The sequence below is a fragment of the Mytilus californianus genome, unplaced genomic scaffold (genome assembly GCF_021869535.1).
Source record: "Mytilus californianus isolate M0D057914Y unplaced genomic scaffold, xbMytCali1.0.p SCAF_5, whole genome shotgun sequence".
Classification (NCBI taxonomy): domain Eukaryota; kingdom Metazoa; phylum Mollusca; class Bivalvia; order Mytilida; family Mytilidae; genus Mytilus; species Mytilus californianus.
In genome coordinates this window covers 107758814-107776556 of record NW_026262701.1, presented here as the reverse complement: position 1 = coordinate 107776556, position 17743 = coordinate 107758814, and the positions used below count along the sequence as shown (strand labels likewise).

The 17743-nt window shown below is 32.2% G+C and overlaps 1 protein-coding gene across 1 annotated transcript; it reads right to left on the bottom strand.

The window, feature by feature from the left end:
* Positions 1 to 3311: 3311 nt before the first annotated feature.
* Positions 3312 to 15976, bottom strand: LOC127700519 (sulfite oxidase-like). The gene is made up of 2 exons (XM_052204045.1): positions 15653 to 15976; positions 3312 to 5959 (listed from the first exon to the last, which is right to left on the bottom strand). The coding sequence occupies exons 1-2, from the start codon at positions 15912 to 15914 to the stop codon at positions 4461 to 4463; spliced, it is 1761 nt and encodes a 586-aa protein (XP_052060005.1). The 5' UTR covers positions 15915 to 15976; the 3' UTR covers positions 3312 to 4460.
* Between the last annotated feature and the right edge of the window lie 1767 nt (positions 15977 to 17743).

The following is a 17743-nucleotide window of genomic DNA, read 5'->3' as shown; positions in this document are numbered from 1 at the left end:
TTCCAGCTTTTTACTTGTCTGTGATACCAAAATTAAAGAGTTTTGAGTTTCTATGAAAAGATTTTGTATTCTACATTCACACAGGAGGAAATCTTGAATAAACATAATGGAATAGAGAATGGAAACGGAGAACGTGATAAAGAGACAACAAAGAGCAGAAAACAGCACAAGGCTACCAACGGGTCATCAACGTAGCGAAAAAAAATCCCACACCCAGACGCGGGCTTCAATTGGTCTCTAAATAATAATGTATACTAGTTCAGCGACGTCTGTTCTATGATCCTTTGAAATTTCAACCAAAGATGAAGATTTAGATCTTCTTTCACTGTATTGGATACCTAAATTACTTAACATTATATTACTGGTTCTTCCAAGTCTTCCATATTATTAATATCAATTTTATTACCAATCAATGTCGGACTTATTGTGAAAGTACATACTCTAGGGGCGGCGTGAATCAGATATGGACACTAAGAATTCCAAAAATCTGTTTGAGAACATGCAATCTAAGTCTCTTTTCTCTTTCAATAGTATTAAAACCTTTGACTTTTTCCATCCTTTACACAAGCATTCCCCATTCCAAACTAAAAGACAAATTATAAGACTTTGTCCTACTTTGTTTCGCTAAATAAAAAGGATGGCCAACCAAGATAAAATTATCTTATCTTGTCTTATGGAGGCATTAACCGTCCTTGGTAAAAATTCACTTTAATTCAAACAAACTAGAGGCTCTCAAGAGCCTGTGTCGGTCACCTGTATCTACTGTGGTTTTGGAAATCATGTAAAATAAGTTTAAAATCATAATTGCTTCGCATCACGTATTTTATAACTTCTACCAATCTAGGCACACCTCCAGAGTCGTGTCTATTTGTCTATGTTTTAATTTTCAACAAGTAAAGTGAACAAAATTTTAAAAGCATGGGTGTATAACGCACACTCTTAAAGTAAATCCATTTTATATCAATCAATATCTAAAAAATACCACATTTCCAATACTAAATCAACAACCACATGCACACATATTACCTTAAATTAGGATAGAGCGAAGCAGTCCACAGCTTTTTAGAAAGCTTAAACTTGTAAATAGTATTAGATACCCTAATAATGATTGAGGCCAAGTTTGGTTTAATTTTGGCCCAGTAATTAAATTAAAAGTAGGTCATCCCATTGTAGTCTTACAATAGTTACTGAAGACCCCTTATCATTATTAAAATTAGTTTTCAAGTTGTGACCATTTGAAATTGTTTTTTTTAACTATTTCCCCATAGACTTCTATAGTAAACCCCTATGTTCTATTTTAGCCATGGCGGCCATGTTGGTTGGATGGCATAGTCATCGATTACATTTTTCAATCAAAATACCCTATTGAAAATTGTGGCGAAGTTTAATTCTATTTGGCCCAGTAGACTAAGTGGAGAAGATTTTTGTAAAAGATTACAAAAAATTTACGAAAAATTGTTAAAAATTAACTATAAAGGGCAATAACTCCTCAAGGGGTCAATTGACAATTTTGGTCATGTTGACTTATTTGTAGATCGTACCTAGCTGAACATTATTGCTGTTTACAGTTTATCTCTTTCTATAATAATATTTAAGATAAAAACAAAAAACTGCAAAATTTCCTATAAATTACCAATTCAGGGTCAGCAACCCAAATACTGGTATTTGATTCGTCTGAAAATTTCAGGGCAGATAGATCTAAACCTGATGAACGTTTTTTACCCCATGTCAGATTTGCTCTAAATGCTTGAGTTTCAGAGATATAAGACAAAAACTATTTTACCTCTATGTTCTATTTTAAGCCATGTCGGCCATGTTGGTTGGCAGGCGGGATCATCAGACACATTTTTTTAAACTAGATACCCTAATGATGATTGTTGCCAAGTTTGATTAAATTTGTCTCAGTAGTTTCAGAGGAGAAGATTTTTGTAAAAGTTAACGACGACGACGACGGACGACGACGGACGCCAAGTGATGAGAAAAGCTCACTTGGCCCTGGCCCTGTGGGCCAAGTGAGCTAAAAAAATCTCTGAAACTGATATTATCAATATGCTTGATTTACTGATTGATAACTTATTTGTTACGATTTGAGCTCGTGTTTTTCAACAAATGATCGGCATTCTTATGGGAATCAATTGTGCTCCTCTTCTTTCCAACTTGTTCCTATATTCATATGAGGCTGATTTCATACAGGAGATTCTTAGGGAGAATCAAGCTTTATCTTGTAACTTCACGTTCCGATATATAGATGGTGTCCTCTCACTAAATAATTAAAAGTTTGGTGAATATGTTGAACGCATCTATCCAATCGAACTTTAAATCAATGATACAACAGATATAGTTAAGTCTGCCTCATATCTTGACATATTTTTAGAAATAGACAATAAGTGTCGGTTTAGAACAAAAAATTATGACAAGAGAGAGGATTTCAGCTGTCCAATTGTGAACTTTCGATTCCTATATAGCAACATTCCAGCAGCGCCTACATATGGAGTCTATATATCCCGGTTAATACGATATTCCACAGCTTGCATTTCCTGTCATGATAGAGGGTTGTTGCTTACGAGAAAGCTATTAAACCAAGAGTTCCAATTGGTGATATTAACATCATGCCTTCGAAAATTTTACTGACACGTGTTGGTTGACCGTTATGTACTTACATGAGCAAACACGACGGGTGACACATTTGGATGAAGATCGCCTTACTCCTCCGGAGCCTGAGTTCCCCCTCCCCCGGTTTTTGGTGGGGTTCATGTTGCTCAGTCTTTGGTGTTCTATGTTGTTTTGTGTATACTATTGTTTGTCTTTTGATCGTTTTTAGTTATTTCAAGGCAAAGTTTGTGTCAAAGAACATTGTGATCATAGAGTTCCATCATTGAAAACAAATATTATCGTACTGAAACAAAAGAGTCAAGCCAAAGACATGTCGATGCCTAAAACAAAATGATAAATTTCATGCCGAAGCGTTTTCCTGGATTTACATTCATCAGGAACGCTCAAATTTAGAAAGCCAAGTCTAGAATGTATAAGAACAGAAACAGTTGAAGAGCTATATGACCAAACCGGGACAAAAAGAACCTAAAAATGATAGCCAAAGGGCAACTTTGCCTGAGGGAGTCGAAACCTTAGTTTCCGAATAATTTCGAAATTTTTAAACGGACAATTTAAAATAGTGGCAAAATACGTTTTTTTTTTAACTTTTACAATGAATCTTTATTAGCAAACATTGCACAAAACAGATTCATTACAATGTGTAATATATACTTTTCTGTATATATTTGGTAATATAAATAAAGTACAAGAAAAAGGAATTGAAATTATGGTAACAAATGTAATTATTTTCTCCCCATTTACCTCAAAAAACATTTGTGTGATTAATAATACATTTGCAAATAACATTTCTCTCTAATATCACCCGACTAAAATGATCATTTCCTAAAAGCATGTTTATCAATTTCTATCTATATCACAAATCATCAACAAGTAATCTTGTAAACTTTCATATATACATTCGATGTGTGTCCTTGGTATCTATATATAGCTCCCTGAACAGTTTGTAATATCAAAGATTTTAGGATTTTCCAATTAAACATCACATTTTGGTAACATAGTAAAACTATACAGATAGTAGATTACAACAAAAATTACAAATAACACAAATATTTTTGTTCGGTTTCGTTTATATTAATATGCTTATTATTATTAAAAAAAATATATTTTTTCTGCTTATATGATTAAATATAGATAATCTATAAGGTACTCAGGTCATGATCGAGGCGTTATATCCCAATCGCACAACAAGGTTATTTGATTCAAAGCATTGTGCCTTTTTGTCCCGTTTGTATACTTTGAATTGAATTCCAATTACGGTGTGAATTCGGACAGCGACAACAAGCAGTGTTCTTGTCATGGGGAGGTAAATGCTGTGAAAATGAATAAAAACAGCACAACAGTTATACACGAATGATAGAACTGTTACAAAACGTTGACAAAAATAAACAGTTGTGCTGATAAAAGAAATATCCCCGTCGCCAATATGAATGTTTAAGGATTAAAAAAGGAGACTGCATTTTCTTACCCAAAGTTCGAAAATAAATGTATACAAAGTAATTCATAAGTGACACTAAAGCTTTACGACGGTAAATGGATGATTAAAATAAAAGTTTAAGAAGAAGGTACGATAAGATCACTTTCTACCGTCTTCGATATCAGAAAGTATAAGGCTTCAATCTAATACTGTATCAAGTATGTGCACCATACATTAGTCCTTCACATTTTTATAATCATCTTATGTATTTAAAAAAAAAAATTATAGCTTTGAAAAAAATGAAAACATTTACTATATTTGTGGTAAATTTGCAATTAAAGGGAGGAAAAGACCCTTATCATATCTCCTCCTTGAATACGAATTTCTGGTCCAGACTTAGTACATATAACACGACTGATGACCGAACGTCCCCTTACGACTTTGGAATAGACATATTCACACGATGCCATGCGTTGCTCAACACGCCTCTTAAATTCCAAATCCCCTCTACACTATCTGGTTGAACGTTATAAGACAAGTCGGCAGCTTTGCAAATTATTTCAACTTTCCCTTTATGGTTCTTTGGAATTGGAAGAGTTGCTTCCCAGAAAGTCCATGCAAATGTTTTGTACATTGGTTGTTTGGGTGGACTTAGGATTGCAGAATCCCAAGTTTTGCCACCATCAATGGAAACATCTACTCTGACAATACCACGCCCACCACCACTCCAAGCATATCCTTTAACAGTTACTTCATCGGCGTCTGGTGGCAAGTCAGTACCCTCAATTGGTTCGCAAATAGCAGAGGTAACCGGAAGTTCCATGATAGCAGGCACGGATTTGAAATTAACATTATTCCAGTCAATGGATGAATGGAATCCTTTATAGTCATTCTGTTGCCAGTGACACATACTTTCTTCATTACTCAGTTTAATACTAGTCAGCCATTTAACCTGTCTGGCTCCAACGATCCCAGGAATGATTATACGGACTGGATAGCCATGATCACGTGGGATCTCCTGACCATTCATTTCGTACGCCACGATGATATCACGTTTTAGCAACCGTGCCAGTTCGATCGGTATAGAAGCTTCATACGGAGAACCAGCTGGATCTTTATCCATACCTCCGAAAAGAACATGTTTTTGGGTTACTTGGTCAATATCTATACCAGCTTGTTTCAACAAGTCATCAAGGCAAGGTCCAGACCATTCCGCATTGCCAATAGCTGATGTTCCCCAGTTCAATCCCTTTACTGGTTTTATTTTAACCATTTCACTTCTTCGATTTCCTGCGCACTGTAAGACAACTGCAGTAGATTTCTTAGAAAATTTGCGCTTTAAATCGTCAAAACTAAAGGACGTGAACTTTCCCGGTCCTTGTACGGAAATATCAAGCTTGTAAGATTTGACATTTACATCTGGCACTGGAAGGTGATTCCGTATGTAGAACAAATCATTCGGTGTCAAAAAGCTGTCCGTCAAAATAGCTGATGGTGGTTCGCCATTAAACGGTTTTGAGGAGGCTGGTATAATAGCTGGGTGTCTTTTGGGATCATTTGAGTACGGATCGTTTTTGTCGAATGCTTGCTCCTTTGGTTTTTCTGTAATATTTCCAATTCTTAGCTCCTCCAACATTTCAACGATTTCTCCTTGTTTGTGGACTCCATACATATTCCAATACGGTTCAATAGAGCCACCGGCTGCCAATAAAATCTTGGTACCTCCAGGATGACTAGTGACATAATCCGTAATATCATAGACGCCATTTTTGTATGTTACCCAAATACGCTTTTCTTTAGTCTTGTGCTTCTCAACGTCAGATAAAGTGTAAGTCGGTAGGCCTGGTATTACTCCACCTCCAGGGTGAAGGCTACTTTTAGCCGAAGCTGCTTTTATAGCACCATTTTTTGATTTCCAATATAAAACAGAACCTGAAAAATATAAAACTAGAAGTCCATTTATCAGTATAAAACGGAAAATGAAAGAAAAAAAAAAGAAAAATTTTGATCTTTTAGTATACAATCTTTTCCAATCTAATTAAAATATAGAACTCTGACTTCGACGGGTAAGAGAGTTAACGATAGATCTGAATTTTACTCACTCAAATTGAATCTTTTCATCAGGAAAATTCCCGATCAAAAAGGTTTGTTAAAAACTTTAATCCCAGGCTTAGCCTTAAAGACGACAACGCTGAGACCAACCACAACGTCGACGTATGATTGCTTTGCCTCTTTAGCGACTTTCGGCGAAGGCGCGACAAAAGTGACAAAGGGTAAATTACTTTATTCTTTCGAAAAATAAATTCAATGTACTACCAAATCATTTGGACTATTTGTGATCATATATATATATATTTGCCTTCGGGTTTATATGGTCCGTTCATCCTTTTTCGACTCTTCAAAATTCAATACTAGTAGTCTATCCTAGGTAGCAATACACAGTTAGGAGTTTGGTTTCGCATTTTGGCCCCGGTGGATTTTTCAAATATGAAAGTTATTGTGTAATAAAATTCATTTTTAGACAGCTGAGTACTAATTTAGCCTTCAAAGGTGGTTTATAAGAACATCAAGATTATTTTTTACATGTTTTATGGGCTATTTTCTGTTTGACTCTCCGTATTTTCATAGCTAGACCGGTCATCGGTCCAGAAATTAATGTAATGTTTACAAACACTTTTTTTCTACACGAAGTTTTTGACGCAATTTTACAAAAAAATGAGATGAAAGACATATAATTTTCATTGGATTTATTGAAAGATATATGTAAACAGTTTCAGAAAAGGTATTACTTGAAGTGATTGAAATTTCGACTTTTGGTCAAATTTTGGGGAAATATGTGACATCTTTTCCCCCCTTTTTGTTATATTTTATAACAAAAAAATGCAGATTGTTGCCATGGATACACCAAAAAGAAATTATATTTTACCATTTTATATACTGGATTTGAAATCTATGGAAGATTCTGATTACATACATATGCACATATATGACACAAACAGTAAGCTTAATATTGCAAGAAGGCAATGAAAAGGGGATGGTAAAATTTATGAGGGAAAATTTCAATATTTTTTCCTAACTGTTTATTGCTACCTTATGGCATACTTACCAAGCTCAGAATTGTATAATTTAAGACTTTTCATACCACAAATCTATTGATATTTAGATTCTAAATCAACTTCTGAAGGGATTAAGTGTTTAAGAATGACAATACATGTCAATTTTATTGTTTACAGTCCTTAGCAACCAAAATTAGACATTTTGGGACAAGGCTTATAATTGTACTCTATTTGCTTAACCCTTGCTTCTGGAGGATTGCGCAGTATGTAGTAGCCTAAGTATTGAATGTTTTGTATTTTTTCTTGCGAATATATCAAATTATTATTTTTATCAAGATTTCATGTTACATTTTGACATATATTAAATGTATAGTTGATTCAGCTGTAAGAAATTGATTCCCCATTACCAAGTACTTTAATCAAGTCTTTGGTATACATTAAACATAAAGATTAACATTTTCATGCTTGAAATTGTTAAATTTTGTACAATTTTGCATCATCAGAGGTCTTATAAAGATTTTCAACATTAAAAAACTGACAAAAGAGGTGTAGTTTTTAAGATTTTGCCAAAAATTGAGGTAGAAACAAGATTTTACTCTTTGACTTGGCACCTTTCTTTAAATCAGTTTTTGTCGCGTTTCAGTGTCAACTGCTAACCTTCATAAAATATTCATTACTCAACCAATTTTCAAAAATAAAAGGCCATTTTACTCCTTTTAGCTAGCAGAACACAGAAAATTAGTTAAAAGGGAGAATTGGAAAAAAATATTTACTATTAAGGTAGCAATACACAGTTAGGAGTTTGGTTTCGCATTTTGGCCCCGGTGGATTTTTCAAATATGAAAGTTATTGTGTAATAAAATTCATTTTTAGACAGCTGAGTACTAATTTAGCCTTCAAAGGTGGTTTATAAGAACATCAAGATTATTTTTTACATGTTTTATGGGCTATTTTCTGTTTGACTCTCCGTATTTTCATAGCTAGACCGGTCATCGGTCCAGAAATTAATGTAATGTTTACAAACACTTTTTTTCTACACGAAGTTTTTGACGCAATTTTACAAAAAAATGAGATGAAAGACATATAATTTTCATTGGATTTATTGAAAGATATATGTAAACAGTTTCAGAAAAGGTATTACTTGAAGTGATTGAAATTCGACTTTTGGTCAAATTTTGGGGAAATATGTGACATCTTTTCCCCCCTTTTTGTTATATTTTATAACAAAAAAATGCAGATTGTTGCCATGGATACACCAAAAAGAAATTATATTTTACCATTTTATATACTGGATTTGAAATCTATGGAAGATTCTGATTACATACATATGCACATATATGACACAAACAGTAAGCTTAATATTGCAAGAAGGCAATGAAAAGGGGATGGTAAAATTTATGAGGGAAAATTTCAATATTTTTTCCTAACTGTTTATTGCTACCTTATGGCATACTTACCAAGCTCAGAATTGTATAATTTAAGACTTTTCATACCACAAATCTATTGATATTTAGATTCTAAATCAACTTCTGAAGGGATTAAGTGTTTAAGAATGACAATACATGTCAATTTTATTGTTTACAGTCCTTAGCAACCAAAATTAGACATTTTGGGACAAGGCTTATAATTGTACTCTATTTGCTTAACCCTTGCTTCTGGAGGATTGCGCAGTATGTAGTAGCCTAAGTATTGAATGTTTTGTATTTTTTCTTGCGAATATATCAAATTATTATTTTTATCAAGATTTCATGTTACATTTTGACATATATTAAATGTATAGTTGATTCAGCTGTAAGAAATTGATTCCCCATTACCAAGTACTTTAATCAAGTCTTTGGTATACATTAAACATAAAGATTAACATTTTCATGCTTGAAATTGTTAAATTTTGTACAATTTTGCATCATCAGAGGTCTTATAAAGATTTTCAACATTAAAAAACTGACAAAAGAGGTGTAGTTTTTAAGATTTTGCCAAAAATTGAGGTAGAAACAAGATTTTACTCTTTGACTTGGCACCTTTCTTTAAATCAGTTTTTGTCGCGTTTCAGTGTCAACTGCTAACCTTCATAAAATATTCATTACTCAACCAATTTTCAAAAATAAAAGGCCATTTTACTCCTTTTAGCTAGCAGAACACAGAAAATTAGTTAAAAGGGAGAATTGGAAAAAAATATTTACTATTAAGGTAGCAATACACAGTTAGGAGTTTGGTTTCGCATTTTGGCCCCGGTGGATTTTTCAAATATGAAAGTTATTGTGTAATAAAATTCATTTTTAGACAGCTGAGTACTAATTTAGCCTTCAAAGGTGGTTTATAAGAACATCAAGATTATTTTTTACATGTTTTATGGGCTATTTTCTGTTTGACTCTCCGTATTTTCATAGCTAGACCGGTCATCGGTCCAGAAATTAATGTAATGTTTACAAACACTTTTTTTCTACACGAAGTTTTTGACGCAATTTTACAAAAAAATGAGATGAAAGACATATAATTTTCATTGGATTTATTGAAAGATATATGTAAACAGTTTCAGAAAAGGTATTACTTGAAGTGATTGAAATTTCGACTTTTGGTCAAATTTTGGGGAAATATGTGACATCTTTTCCCCCCTTTTTGTTATATTTTATAACAAAAAAATGCAGATTGTTGCCATGGATACACCAAAAAGAAATTATATTTTACCATTTTATATACTGGATTTGAAATCTATGGAAGATTCTGATTACATACATATGCACATATATGACACAAACAGTAAGCTTAATATTGCAAGAAGGCAATGAAAAGGGGATGGTAAAATTTATGAGGGAAAATTTCAATATTTTTTCCTAACTGTTTATTGCTACCTTATGGCATACTTACCAAGCTCAGAATTGTATAATTTAAGACTTTTCATACCACAAATCTATTGATATTTAGATTCTAAATCAACTTCTGAAGGGATTAAGTGTTTAAGAATGACAATACATGTCAATTTTATTGTTTACAGTCCTTAGCAACCAAAATTAGACATTTTGGGACAAGGCTTATAATTGTACTCTATTTGCTTAACCCTTGCTTCTGGAGGATTGCGCAGTATGTAGTAGCCTAAGTATTGAATGTTTTGTATTTTTTCTTGCGAATATATCAAATTATTATTTTTATCAAGATTTCATGTTACATTTTGACATATATTAAATGTATAGTTGATTCAGCTGTAAGAAATTGATTCCCCATTACCAAGTACTTTAATCAAGTCTTTGGTATACATTAAACATAAAGATTAACATTTTCATGCTTGAAATTGTTAAATTTTGTACAATTTTGCATCATCAGAGGTCTTATAAAGATTTTCAACATTAAAAAACTGACAAAAGAGGTGTAGTTTTTAAGATTTTGCCAAAAATTGAGGTAGAAACAAGATTTTACTCTTTGACTTGGCACCTTTCTTTAAATCAGTTTTTGTCGCGTTTCAGTGTCAACTGCTAACCTTCATAAAATATTCATTACTCAACCAATTTTCAAAAATAAAAGGCCATTTTACTCCTTTTAGCTAGCAGAACACAGAAAATTAGTTAAAAGGGAGAATTGGAAAAAAATATTTACTATTAAGGTAGCAATACACAGTTAGGAGTTTGGTTTCGCATTTTGGCCCCGGTGGATTTTTCAAATATGAAAGTTATTGTGTAATAAAATTCATTTTTAGACAGCTGAGTACTAATTTAGCCTTCAAAGGTGGTTTATAAGAACATCAAGATTATTTTTTACATGTTTTATGGGCTATTTTCTGTTTGACTCTCCGTATTTTCATAGCTAGACCGGTCATCGGTCCAGAAATTAATGTAATGTTTACAAACACTTTTTTTCTACACGAAGTTTTTGACGCAATTTTACAAAAAAATGAGATGAAAGACATATAATTTTCATTGGATTTATTGAAAGATATATGTAAACAGTTTCAGAAAAGGTATTACTTGAAGTGATTGAAATTCGACTTTTGGTCAAATTTTGGGGAAATATGTGACATCTTTTCCCCCCTTTTTGTTATATTTTATAACAAAAAAATGCAGATTGTTGCCATGGATACACCAAAAAGAAATTATATTTTACCATTTTATATACTGGATTTGAAATCTATGGAAGATTCTGATTACATACATATGCACATATATGACACAAACAGTAAGCTTAATATTGCAAGAAGGCAATGAAAAGGGGATGGTAAAATTTATGAGGGAAAATTTCAATATTTTTTCCTAACTGTTTATTGCTACCTTATGGCATACTTACCAAGCTCAGAATTGTATAATTTAAGACTTTTCATACCACAAATCTATTGATATTTAGATTCTAAATCAACTTCTGAAGGGATTAAGTGTTTAAGAATGACAATACATGTCAATTTTATTGTTTACAGTCCTTAGCAACCAAAATTAGACATTTTGGGACAAGGCTTATAATTGTACTCTATTTGCTTAACCCTTGCTTCTGGAGGATTGCGCAGTATGTAGTAGCCTAAGTATTGAATGTTTTGTATTTTTTCTTGCGAATATATCAAATTATTATTTTTATCAAGATTTCATGTTACATTTTGACATATATTAAATGTATAGTTGATTCAGCTGTAAGAAATTGATTCCCCATTACCAAGTACTTTAATCAAGTCTTTGGTATACATTAAACATAAAGATTAACATTTTCATGCTTGAAATTGTTAAATTTTGTACAATTTTGCATCATCAAAGGTCTTATAAAGATTTTCAACATTAAAAAACTGACAAAAGAGGTGTAGTTTTTAAGATTTTGCCAAAAATTGAGGTAGAAACAAGATTTTACTCTTTGACTTGGCACCTTTCTTTAAATCAGTTTTTGTCGCGTTTCAGTGTCAACTGCTAACCTTCATAAAATATTCATTACTCAACCAATTTTCAAAAATAAAAGGCCATTTTACTCCTTTTAGCTAGCAGAACACAGAAAATTAGTTAAAAGGGAGAATTGGAAAAAAATATTTACTATTAAGGTAGCAATACACAGTTAGGAGTTTGGTTTCGCATTTTGGCCCCGGTGGATTTTTCAAATATGAAAGTTATTGTGTAATAAAATTCATTTTTAGACAGCTGAGTACTAATTTAGCCTTCAAAGGTGGTTTATAAGAACATCAAGATTATTTTTTACATGTTTTATGGGCTATTTTCTGTTTGACTCTCCGTATTTTCATAGCTAGACCGGTCATCGGTCCAGAAATTAATGTAATGTTTACAAACACTTTTTTTCTACACGAAGTTTTTGACGCAATTTTACAAAAAAATGAGATGAAAGACATATAATTTTCATTGGATTTATTGAAAGATATATGTAAACAGTTTCAGAAAAGGTATTACTCGAAGTGATTGAAATTCGACTTTTGGTCAAATTTTGGGGAAATATGTGACATCTTTTCCCCCCTTTTTGTTATATTTTATAACAAAAAAATGCAGATTGTTGCCATGGATACACCAAAAAGAAATTATATTTTACCATTTTATATACTGGATTTGAAATCTATGGAAGATTCTGATTACATACATATGCACATATATGACACAAACAGTAAGCTTAATATTGCAAGAAGGCAATGAAAAGGGGATGGTAAAATTTATGAGGGAAAATTTTAATATTTTTTCCTAACTGTTTATTGCTACCCTAAATTGAGGTAAATTATATGGCCTTCCAAATACCGTTTCGATTCCTAACATCACTGAAGAGACATTAATTGGCGAAATCCGGATATGGTGTACTAATTTTTGCACCTTTTGTTTGCGGTATACCATCTTTTCCGCAAGTTTATTGTTTTCTGTTTGGTATTAAATTAATAGTTAAGATGTTGTGTGTGCTGTAGACCCCTCTACCAAGAAATTTGTTTTGCACGCACACGTATAAAAATTGCGGTTTTTATATAACGCAATCATAGGTTTGAACGTTGTTTTCAATTCAAACCTGTATATATATATAAGTCTAGAGATTTGCACAACGATACTAATATGAGATGGTATTATACGAAGATGTTGTTATTAAATCGTGTTGACAAATATTTCGGCTTAACAAATAGCCTTCCTCAGTGTCAATAATTTTAACAATACTGATTATCGTTAAAATTAAAATTATTGACTTATATACTTATATAATTTTTTCCTTATCTGCACAGTATCGTCTATTCTAGACGATCCGGTACATAGTAAATTTGCTGGTTGGTCCTTTTTATAGACTTATATATATATATATATATCTTACCTCCTATAGATTTCAGGGGATATGATTGGTTAAAGGACTACACGTGGTGACTACAGGGTGTCCTAAAAAATATGGGGTTAGTTACCATATGGGGTTAGTAAGGAGTTACTAACCCCATTTTGTTCAAAACAAAAAAGAAATCTGAAAGCTTCGGACCAGACGAAGAAATTGATAATGAACGATTGAAATAAATTCATAAAACAAATTTAAAGCTAACAAGTTGCTATTGTTGACATTAGTTTTTTGTATAGACAAATGGAAGTAGGTTCTTAATACTAAGTATTGAAGACTTAATCACTTTGATAGGCCGCTAGTCTAAATACCACACGTGAAGATAGTCGGTAAGATAAATTCGTTACACGGTGTGCTAGTGACCTAATACGATATATATGGGGTCAGTAAATTACATATGGGGATTCGCTCTCACCCCATATGGAATTTACTGACCCCATATATATCGTATTAGGTCACTGACACACCATGTAACTAATAATATAAGAAAATTAATAAAAGATAATAACGGTTTCAATTCATCACTTTTACTAGCACTTTCACTGCTTTTACAGATCTTCAGGTAATTGCAAATTACCTGAAGATCTGTATAAGCAATGAAATTACCTGAAGATCTGTAAAAGCAATGAAATTACCTGAAGATCTGTAAAAGCAGTGAAAGCGCTAGTAAAAGTGATGAATTGAAACTGTTATTATCTTTTATTAATTTCTTATATGTTACCAGCATACGGATTCTTTATATATATGTATATATAAGTCTAAATTGAAAACCATGTTCAAACCTATGATTGCGTTGGATAAAAATCGCAATTTTTAAACGTGTGCATGCAAAACAAATTTCTTGGTAGAGGGGTCTAAATACAACACAAACAACATTTTCCAAGAGACCAAAAAAGTGAAAAAGTCTATTTTAACAAAATGCATTTGACTAATAGGTCGAACAACGGATGTTCTTAAACCCTGCTGACTGCCATTGGCGATTGCCAAATGAAATGATCACCAGATGTAAATAAATGGATCTTAAATATATATATATATAATATATAATTCGTCTATATATAAATAAATAACAGCCCAACAATGTTATATCTGTAAATTTGCGGAAGCAAATTTTTTGTTCTTCCCTGGCCGGGATTCGAAATCATATATATATATATATATGTTACCATGCAATGTTCACCAGATAAATAGTAAATGGGCTGTCATACATGCAACATTGGCTCGTTGAACTAGAATTGAAAATCGAAAAAATGAAGAATTCATCTTTTTTAAGATATGAAATATAACTGATTGAATTCTTTTAAAATAGGTGATCATTGCATATAAAATACTATGGATTTGAAATTTGATGATTCAAAGTTGTATGCACAGGCATTTGTCTCAGAAACTGTTTTTACTATATACCTTAATATAACACTGATATATTAATGTATATAGGGGGGACAAATTCTGAGACAAGTGCCTGTGGTTGTATGCACAAATTTACTAAGATCTGTGACATTGCACATTTACTGTAACTTGACCTTAAAATTATATACATTCGTTTCAGCTAGCTCGACCGACCCTAATTTTTAGTGTCAACTATCAAGATTCTTTTATTAATTTTAATAAACAATCACTCTAAAGTCAAACGGAGTCCCTTTTACAACCAATTAAAAACTTTTATTAGAAAAAATAAAATAGTATGCCGTACCTGGCTACCGAACCTAATCATGCTAATATATTTTCTGCATTGTTTTTTACTAAGCACTGTGCTAATTTTCATGTTCTCGTGTTGTATATTGATTTGTTAGCTTGCTTTTAATTTGCATTGCTTATACATACTGCATGGAAATCTGTCAGGGTTGAACGTAACAAGCAGAATTTCTTGATACTTTTTTTTAATTCTCTATTATCTATAAAAGAAAATCGATCCGCAATTTCTGAACTTTGGTATATATTGCTACCTATATCTATCAATAGTATAATAGACTGGCAGGAGAAAATATCATATCAGAAAAAATGTCAATGAGGCCATGGCCAGTTTAATCGCTGTCAAGTGTATTTGTAAAGCTTTTCCGCTGTATTTTTACAAAACAAAAGTGAGCACCTGAAATGCAATAAAGCAATTTATATTTATATTAAAACAATTATAAAACTTAAATTCATATTAACAGTTAACTGGTAAATTCGGTGTCAGCTATATAGCTATATAACCTCTTATTAGTATGTATCTTGAGACGACCCCTGTCACTTGAAATGACCCGTCAGTCAAAATGTGTGTCTTGTATACTGTGTCACAACGAATAGATATGTTAAATCTTACCTGTCAGTCCAAAAATGGCTGCAAATACCATTTTATCCTGTATCCATTTATAGCGTCCACCGTGTTCGTGTTCAAAGCCACATGTGTTTGATGACGATGATAATGCGGATCTCTGAGTAATTTCGAATTTTCGTCCAAGTTTAAAGGTTTCAGATGAACAACCAATTATAGGAAGTCCGTTTGAACATGATATATTCCTTTTTAAAGCATTTAAGTTAAGTCTCCTAACAGAAGCAGCTGCAGTACTCGCTAAAATAGGCATGATCTGTACATGTAAGCAATGTTGTAAACAAATAATTTAGGTCGCCGAGGCGTTTAACTAGGGATGGTCTCAAAGTACTAAAGTTAAATCAGAAAAGTGATAAATATTTAAAGGAAAACGAAATATTGACGTGTATAATACGTGATATGATATCAAGGCCTTTTTTTATTTGCGATTCGGTTGGCCTATCCTGAATCGACATTTTGTAAAAATGAAAATGCAAAAGACACCGTGTGAATTCAGATTTGTGAAAATATGCGGGCAACTTATTCAAATCGATCGTATGTTCGATCGCTTTTGCATGCTAACTTACAAAATAATGCTGGACGCGTGGACACAGAAATAAAGTTATGTGAGGTCATATAAATTTTATTTAGACCACTCTTCACAGGAGTTAATGCCCCTAAGTGATGATTTTCATCATTCTTGGTGTTTTTGTCTATTTCTTTAAAAACTATTATTGAGAAAAACTTAAATTCTAAGATTGACCAACAACACAAAACCTACAAATATATCAGTATTGTCAAAACTGTTACTTGGCTCATTATTGTAGTAGGTGCATCCTTAAATGACCATTTTAACAATTGTTTCAAGTCTTTTTTGTGTCAAATTATTAACATTGACACCAAAGTTTGTATGTTTACTGGGGACAAAACTCATTAAAGATACTTATTAAATTGTACGACAGACGTACGTTTCGTCTACACAAGAATGATCAGTGACACTCGATTCAAAACAGTTGGAAGACAAACCAAATACGAAAAAGATTTCAAGCAACAATGATGAAAAAAATGCGACTGCTAACCGAGTCATGTGGGTTAAACAATATACATATTACAGTGAATTTGAAGAATAAGGGATTATGTATAATCCCTGAAATTTTTTTCTGGTGATTATGCATAATTCCTGAAATTTTCAGGGATTATGAATAATCACTGGTAACTTTAGTGATGATATATAATTACTAAAATTTTCAGGAATTATGCATAGCATAATCACTAGGAGAAATGTCAGGGATTATACATAATAACTGGAATGAAGAGACATTGAATAAAAGTAAAACAATTAATTCTATGAAATCATATTTAAACATCTTTAGAAACATAAATATTAAAATCTTAAGCACAATATTATAATACTTGTAACACTGATTCTCAGCAAATCGGGACCATTTGCCAAAATTATACTTGGAAAATAAATTTCTGTAAACCAACTTTTAATAATGCTCAAATGATTCCTATATATATGATTTGAAAGTTTCCAAAGTGGTTGATCTTAGCTCTTACTGTGAAAATAATATCGTGGTCAGGACTATGGGTCACTCACGGTTTTCCACATAACAGATACGTTACCGTCATGTTTTATTTCCTTAGAAAACAAATTTTCATACAAAGTTTCATTGCTTAGATTTTTTCCTCCAAAACTATTCTAGAGGTACCTGAGATGCTATTAATAGTCATAAATCTACATTGTAAATTTGGAGGACATCTACTATGAGGGTCTGGATGGGGAGTCCCTCATTTCTTTATTCTTTATTTTTTACTATAATGTTTCTCCATACTTCATTCATTTTGCCCATTATTCTCTCTTCTGTATATTTTAGGACACTGTTATTCTCTATTCTTAAAATTTGGTCTATTTTTTATTTCTCAGCCCTTTATTTTGCACTGCATGCCCATTATTCTCTATTCTTTAAACCCCATCCAGACCCTTTACTACTGAACATTTGCACTGCTTATCCTTTTTTTTTGCAACAACAAAAAAAACAAAAAAAAACTTAGCCTTCAAATATTGAATCTAATTTTACTGCACTTTGAAGAGAATAAAGA